Raw genomic sequence first — 8,167 nt, 5'->3', positions numbered from 1 at the left:
CTCAGACTCGTATCCGGGTCGAATAAGGTTGGGGGTGTTACATAAATGAAATAAAGACATTGGAAAATCTATTCAACAATGATTACGAAGATGATCTATGGATAAAAATTTTTGGTATTAAAAAGTAAATACCATAGAAGGAAAATAAATTGAGCAGTTGACAAGTATTAGTTCTGGGAACTATTCATCTAAGAGTTGTTCGATAATCCAATCAATCAACATAGATTGTAAATGTCCTGAGCCTTCATTTCTTCCTTATTAGCTCAAATCACATTCTGAGTAACTAATGATTATGTCAGTTAACGAACTCTTCCAATAGTGATTCTAAATTCAGATATTCTATCGATATACTGAAGATCCGTGTTTCTTTGCCCGATAAGATTATTCAGTATCTCTAATAATATCTGTAAACACTAGTGTGTTCCCTAATCATATGAATATTTTATCTGATATCCGATTTGAATTTTGTTCTAATATATGATATGGATTTTGTTCTGATATATGATATGAATTCTGTTTTGATTTCTGATATATTTGTTTATTGACGGAAAAATGTTTTATTTGGGGGTATTGTTGGAGGAAGAATATATGCAGGCTCCTCGGCTTTGTGCTCAGGGCCTAACTGTTGTGCCGAGGTTGTATGGTTCTGGGGAACCTACACATTATGTTGTGTTCGGTGAAAGAGATTACTATGGTTTTTGATAAATAAAAATGTTTTTTTGAAAGAAAATATTTATATCTTTTCACTGGTTTTGCGGGAACACACTAGATAACCTATTCTGATATCTTGAACTTAGTTATTCGAAATATTTATCTGAACCGAAAACTCATTGCGCGTTATCACCTTAAATATCAGTAGGATCTCCACTCAGAATAAAAATCTGTAGATGTTCAGAACCATTAAGGAAATATATGTTTATCTGTGTCTGCACGTTCTTCAGCATCATCTGGTAGTTCTGTATTACCGAGCTTTCCGAAGCTCACTCTGTTACTCACCTTTTCAGGTTAAAGAATTGTACCAGTGCAGTTTTTGACTTCAGTAAGGGAATTATTCTGGCGTTGTTATCAGAGTATGATACATTTGATTATGGGGCATGTAATTGTATTTTGTTTTATATATGAGTTTGAAAATTTGTTTTATTTCTGCATATTGATAAATCATTTTATAAGTTACATGTTTTAATAAAAGTTTTAAATTTTCCGCTATTTTTACAGTGGGTCGCTCTGGTAGCCCTAATGTGACACTCCAGATCGGATCGGGTTACCGCATCGGTCTGAAGGGGTTACAATGTATCAGTGCGCAGGTTCTTAGGTGTAGTTCGTGGGGAGTTATCTTCATCAGACATTCCAGTTCAGCAGTTTTAGACCAGCAGATACCATCAGAGTACGTCTTGAGTCATATTTAGAGAGCATGTACTATTTATGGACCCTTGTGTGTATTCAATTGTATCTTTGAATTGTGTTTGGTACTGTACTATTTTGAGATATATTTTGGGAGCTCCCCATTATTTTCTAAACCCGAATCATCATGTTTTATTTTGATTTCTTTGGATGGATTATTTTCAGTGATTATAAATAATTTTTAATGAAAAGTTTTGGGTCACTATTTCGGTAGTGTCATGTAACATTGTAATTCATAAATTTTTGGTCAAATTGGGTTAGGGTGTTACACATATAAAGTTGAAGAATTATATTTATTATATTATATATTATTATATTATTATATTATATTATATATTATTCTTACTCTACTCTAGTATAACAAAAGAATAGAAAAAAAGATAGGTGCATCAGGCGGCAAAAGCGGTGCGTGTGGCGCCTCCTCTAAAAACCTAAAAAACGAGCGCCTTACTGAGCATTTTGTATCGCGCTCCGCCTCTAACATTAGAGACGTTTTTTTATGTGCCCACAATCGATTTGCGTCTAGGCGCGCCTTTTAAAACCAAGATCAAAGGGATAAAGATTTATGTAACTAGTACCAAAGGACTAAGTGTGTTGTAGTTATAATAAAATATTTGAAATATTTGAAGGAAAGTTAGGGTTAATGGACACTCCTTTCTCCTTAGTAGCCATAATTTTTTTTTGGCTTTTTTTTTTAATTTGAAGTTGGATGATAAAAACGGTTTGAAATGATATTTGAAAATATTAAAATCACACGTAAAATAATATGAAAAAGTAAAAATGTGCGAAATTAAATCTTTATCACTTGAATTAAGTTGAGAATTCAATTAAACTATCAAGTACTTTATTTCATTTGAAAGTAAATTTTTAAATATTTTTCAATTTAATTTGTATTTATGATTTTTCATGATTTTTCATATGTAAAAATAAAAATATAGACACAATTATATATATATATATATTGGTTATATAAATATAAATATAAATTTAAAAATTTATGATTAGATTTGTATATTATGTGAATTTATTATAAAATTAAGTTGATACATTTATATGATTGTAAGTTGTGTGAAATCATTGGCAAATAAAAATACTAGATACATTTTATTTCTTTAAAATTTTATGTCAACATATGAATTTTAATGATTTAAAAAAATTATTAATAAGATATTTTGATATATAATTTACATCGATAAAATCACTAAATATTTTAGTTAATATATATATATTTTAAATGACCCCCTCATAAGAAAATATTGAATTCGGCACTATCTAAAACTTTTATTTTCTTTTATTATAGCTACAACACACTTGGTCCTTTGGTACTAGTTACATTAATCTGCCTCTTAAATATTCATTGACATTATTTATCCAAATATCAAATCATTCGTTATGGGTTAAAATGTAGCCATCACACTGTAGGTTTTATTACCCCAAACTTTTGATCTTCCTCTTATCGGTGACACTAATAATAAGGGTCACTTTTCGAGAGAGGTGAGATGTCACAAAAACCAAGCCACTCTATTTAGTCTTCATGATTGATTTGTATTTGGTCGTCTCTCGTTTCATCCATTCACATGACGCGAAATACTCCACAATTCGCTATTTGAAAGATTGATTATTGGTAGATGCAATGCATCAAAATTAGACGTAAACTTTACTTGACCAACTCAATATTCAACAATAAAATAAAAACCATTATGGTCAAGTTTCGTATGACTTCAGTATATGACAGATGCCTTAGTCATATTTTTTATCCTTTTGATATCAATACATCTTATGATCTCGCTATTGAGCATATATATATATTATGTTTTAAATTTACTCCAATTTTTTAAAGCAAAATAAGGATATAATTTATTTAAAATGATTGTCTTTATGCGATAAAGGATTGAAATACGATATAACATATAAACTATTAGAATATAAGAATTTTAGAAAAAGAAGTTAAAAATCTTTTGAAACATTATAAAAGTTGATACTTTTTTTTGAACGGTCAAAAGTTAATAATTTGATAGGTTAATAATAAGTTTTTTTTTATTAAACTAAGATGATTATAAAGTAATATTTATTCTATTTTATCTCAATCATTTGACAATAAACGCTCAATCACCCTGCTAAAGTCTCTGGTGTTCATATCCGTGACCTCTAGAAAAAATAATAATTTCTTTAAGTTGGTTAATGCATAATAATGAAATTTGATTAAGAAAAAAAGCACATGCTTTATTCATTTAAAAGTTCATTGTACAAATTTGACGGTCCATATTTAATTCTCAAAGCTTAAATATTGTAGGATAATGTGCGATTATTCCGACGAATAAAAGGAATCCATATTTTATTCTCAAAGCTTAGCTTGAGGTTGAGGTGATCTATAGTCATTACCAGCCGTCCATTGAGTACCAACTGCAATCAACCGTCCATTCTTGGATTTGTTTCGAATCTCTACCAGCACAGATGAAAGCTTTCCTCGGTTTCCGTTTGCCTTTGCCTCTATCTCCACTTCTTCCTGCACCATATTTATTAATTATATTTTTCTACTGTGATTATCAAATTAGTTTTTTTATAATGTCATTATTAATGTTATATTTTATTTTAATTATTTATCATTAAAATATTAAAAATATATATTTTTAATCTTATCAATATGTTAATGATATATGTAATCAATAAATAAAATCAAGAGGAAAATATTATTGGCATTAAGAAAAGATTTTAAACCTAAAAACTCTTACAAATGAGTGGAGTGTTTAACTACTAGGCTAGACAAAAGCTCTTGTAAATCACTATCAAAATTATTATTTAAATTAAATTGTACACTAATTCAAAATTAAAGTAAAATTGTTAGTGAAAGGTATCAAAACCAAACGTAACTGTATAATCGTTAAACAACTACATTTAATGAGTTCCTAATCATTTAAATATACTTCCTTCAATAAAGTTAGTGATAATTTTATTTTTTTTAAAAAGACAAAAAAAGCATGAGATGTCCTTGTATTTTTGGAAAAAAAATTATGTAGCCCTCGTATTATTTTTCTCTCAATGTGACACTCTAACTCAGAAAATAAACTCAATGTGACACTTTGACCAACATTTTTCGTTGTTGATCATTATGGTGCTGACGTGACAGTTCACGATGCTGGCGTGACAATTCACGGTGTTGACATGGCAGTCCAGGGTGGTAGATTAACGTATCTGATGCCATGACAGATGAGCTAAATTGGTAACTCTAACATGGTAGATAAACTGTTATGTCAGTATCGTGGACCATCATGTCATCACAATGAATTGGCACGCTAGTACTGTAACGGTAAACGACGAAAAACGTTAGTGAAAGGGCCATATTGAGTTTGTTTTCTAAGTTGGAGGGCCACATTGAGAGAGAAATAATATGAGGGTCACATTGGTTTTTTTCAAAAAGTACAAGGACCTTTGATGCCTTTTTGCCAAAAAAGAAACAAAATAATTTAAGACTAAATTAGAAAGTTGGTAATAAGATCGAAGGCTAATAATATAGTTTACCCTTAATTTTAATGATGAAAAGTAAGAAATAAGCAAGCAAATGAACCTGAATCTTAGCAGTAGAATGATATTGAATGTTGAAATTGACGGTGACTTTTACTTTGTGACAGACGGAGTATATGGCGGTGGCACCAACACTGTCGATTATAGTCGCTATGGCTCCGGCATGCCAATTCCCATTTATATCCTGCATAATAAACAGATCAAAAAACTCATTAACTATTTGGGTTTTTTTTTTTAAATAAACAGAAGATATCTCGTTATGTAAAACCTAAAAGACATGAAGAAGAGAAGGGAGATTACGGAAGCGTGGGCGGGAACGATGAATTTACAATGCAAGAAACCGGCGTCGGCTTGAATGACCCGAATACCACGAAGGCTTCGAGCCTCGAGCTCGTAGCCTACGGCACCGTTTGCGACGCCGTGGAGCAATTTTAGAGATCTCTGCAACTGGAAATTATGCGCCTGTGAAATGCTTTCTTCTTCCTGGGAGTATTCGGTCATCATCTATGTCTACTGTCTCTAATTTCTCTCACACACAAGATTCTCTTGTTATAACTCTCTGTCTCTCTCTCTCACACACACACACATATATATATAATGCGCGTGAGAGCTAATGGTTTATATATTACATATTAAAATAGTAGAAGATTTGTTGGGAGGAACCTTCGACTTCAAACGCCAGCGCCGACGGCGGACATGAGAGATGTCTGCTATTTTACTTATTTTTTTTATTTTTAGCTTAGTTATAAATTCAGCTTGCCCTCGTGTTTAATTATTTTAAGTAGTAGATGCAACCATGAAACCACTATGGAGCATGAATAGTTAAATACTTGGATTTAGGTCTCATATCAATTTTTTCATAAACTATCCTACTGGTTTTGAAAAAGTAAATTTGTAAAAGAATTTATAACACTTTCAATGGCAATTGAATGGATTATACACTAAAAAAATCAAGTGTTGGATTATTCTTTCTTACAGCAGTTTAGGGACGGAACTAAAAATTTATTATAACATAATTAATTTTTTATAAATACATTTTTATTAAGAAAAATCTGATAAATTATTCTTTATTTATTTTTCAAAAAATATTTTTTAATATTAATTAATTCTTAAAAAATAGTTAGTGGGGGGTCACGACTCTCTTTGACCCCCACAAAGTTCTGCCATGTGATGGAGTTTTAAGAAATTAAAAAAGAGAAAATCTTTACAATAGCAATAACAAAATAATGATAATGATAATATCATTCTCACAAAATCATTCAATACAGTTCCACCACTAAGAACATACAAGATATTATCGATGGTATCAATTATTAGATTAAATTATAAAATTCAAAATAATTAGCGGTAAAAAATAGAATTCAACAAAGTGTAGGGGAAAAACAAGATAGTTTTAAAGATGAAATGACTGAAGGAGAAAAATTTCCTTTATCTACAAATTAATTAGATACACTCTCCGCCCAACTTACTTGAACCATCTTTCATTTTCTTTTATTACTCCTACTAGCAACTTATAATATATATATATATATATTCTCAACGTGCGTAGAACCTACAATTTAGTATATACTTCTCTATTTCAACAAACATGGGCTCATGACGGACAATTCATAATTCTGACTGTCGGAGGTTTTTCACGGAAACTGCTCTCAACCTGGAGTTGGGGATAACCTATTATTCTACTTCCTCCTTACCCCATTACATATGTGAATAAGGTCAACTAATTTTTTTTAATAGTTATAATAAAATAGAACTATATATATGGCTTTTTTATTTTATTTATTGGTATAGTATATGTTACGTGAAAAAAGAGAACTCACTCTATTTCTTTTTGTTGTTGTGGTTTTTTCATTAAATTAACTATTAACTTGATTATAAATTTAAATTTATTATATCACAATCTCATGCAAATAATCATAATCATAATTTATTATTTAAACGTTCAAAGATTTCATAAGCTAAACAATAAATAACTTAATTATATATAATTATTCAAACTTCACATTAATCTATTATATCACAATCTCATTCAAATTATCATAATAATAATATTTTATTATTATTTAAACGTTCAAAGATTTCATAACCAAAACAATCTACAACATATATATATATATATATATATATATATATGAAATTTTATTAAACACACACATATATGTATGTGTGTGTGCCAAATTATCCAAACTTCACATTAATCTAAAATAAACATTTTAAAGTGGGCAGCGCGCCACCTTAATTTTCGAACAAAACAAAACATCTAGATAGCAACGTGTATGGGATCCTTTTGTTTTTATAATATTATTTCTCTATTTCAACAAACATGAGTCCACGTGAGGCCCTTCCTAATACGAATTTAAAAATTAATTATGGAAAATAGCATACTAAAATTAGGGTAAATTACATGCTTAGTATCTTAACTATCATTTTTATTTTATTTTGGTTATCCAACTATTATCTGTTTCAAAATCATACTTAATGTTTAGTTTTGGTTTCATTTTTGTCATCCATCATAAAAACAATTAACAGAACTGCTAACATGATATATTTTTTTAAATTTTTTTATTGATAAAGTGGTATTATCTTATGGCGAAACGTTAGCAACATGATTTTTTAACGTTGGATAACCAAAATGAAACCAAAACTAAACATTTAGGTATGATTCTAAAACAAAAAATAATTGAGTGACCAAAACGAAATAAAAGTGGTAATTAAAGTACTAAACGTGTAGTTTACCCTAAAAATATTCACTAAGTATAGCATTATATTGATAATGCAAAGATAATGTTTTTTTAGCATGATGTGTGTTGAAAACATTTTGATGTTTCAATATAACAAATGAATTTTAAGATTTTGCAAATGATTTTCTAAGTATATTCGATATAATTATTCGAATATCAAAATATTACTCCAAGTCTTTCAAAGTTCATTTTAATCCTTACTAAAGTGTAAAATTGTGTTTTATACTTAACTATTTTAAAACAATTTTACAAAGTATTTCGAGCCTTAATCGAGCCAAAAATATTTTCTTTTTAAAGGGTTTCAAGAAAAATCATATTGCCCAGGGGTACCAATTCCCCCTGTCTAACGGTAAAAAACATATTGCACTTAGGGAACCAATTCCCCATGAGGGGGTATCGATTCCCCCCACGCTCCAAGCTATTTTATTAATTGTTTCTCATCCCCAAACGGCTCCAAAACATCCCCAACGGCTATATACGACTTCAAACACATTCCAAGCTAT

General features: G+C 29.7%; 1 protein-coding gene across 1 annotated transcript; it reads right to left on the bottom strand.

The window, feature by feature from the left end:
* Nucleotides 1–3,742: 3,742 nt before the first annotated feature.
* On the bottom strand, nt 3,743–5,424 carry LOC120185850. The gene is made up of 3 exons (XM_039189953.1): nt 5,292–5,424; nt 4,967–5,100; nt 3,743–3,907 (listed from the first exon to the last, which is right to left on the bottom strand). Exons 1-3 carry the CDS (start codon nt 5,422–5,424, stop codon nt 3,743–3,745), a joined length of 432 nt encoding a protein of 143 aa, XP_039045884.1.
* Nucleotides 5,425–8,167: the final 2,743 nt, after the last annotated feature.

This window comes from Hibiscus syriacus, unplaced genomic scaffold (assembly GCF_006381635.1).
Source record: "Hibiscus syriacus cultivar Baekdansim isolate YM2019G1 unplaced genomic scaffold, ASM638163v2 tig00113124_pilon, whole genome shotgun sequence".
NCBI lineage: Eukaryota > Viridiplantae > Streptophyta > Magnoliopsida > Malvales > Malvaceae > Hibiscus > Hibiscus syriacus.
The sequence above is the reverse complement of the archived record's forward strand: the minus strand, read 5'-3'. Positions and strand labels throughout refer to the sequence as shown.

Coding starts and splice junctions, on each gene's coding strand:
- LOC120185850 (XM_039189953.1), bottom strand. CDS start 5,424: ATGACCGAATACTCCCAGGAAGAAGAAAGCATTTCACAGGCGCATAAT. Junction 5,101..5,291: donor CGAGGCTCGAAGCCTTCGTG/GTATTCGGGTCA, acceptor TGCAGGATATAA/ATGGGAATTGGCATGCCGGA. Junction 3,908..4,966: donor ATTCTACTGCTAAGATTCAG/GTTCATTTGCTT, acceptor AATATGGTGCAG/GAAGAAGTGGAGATAGAGGC.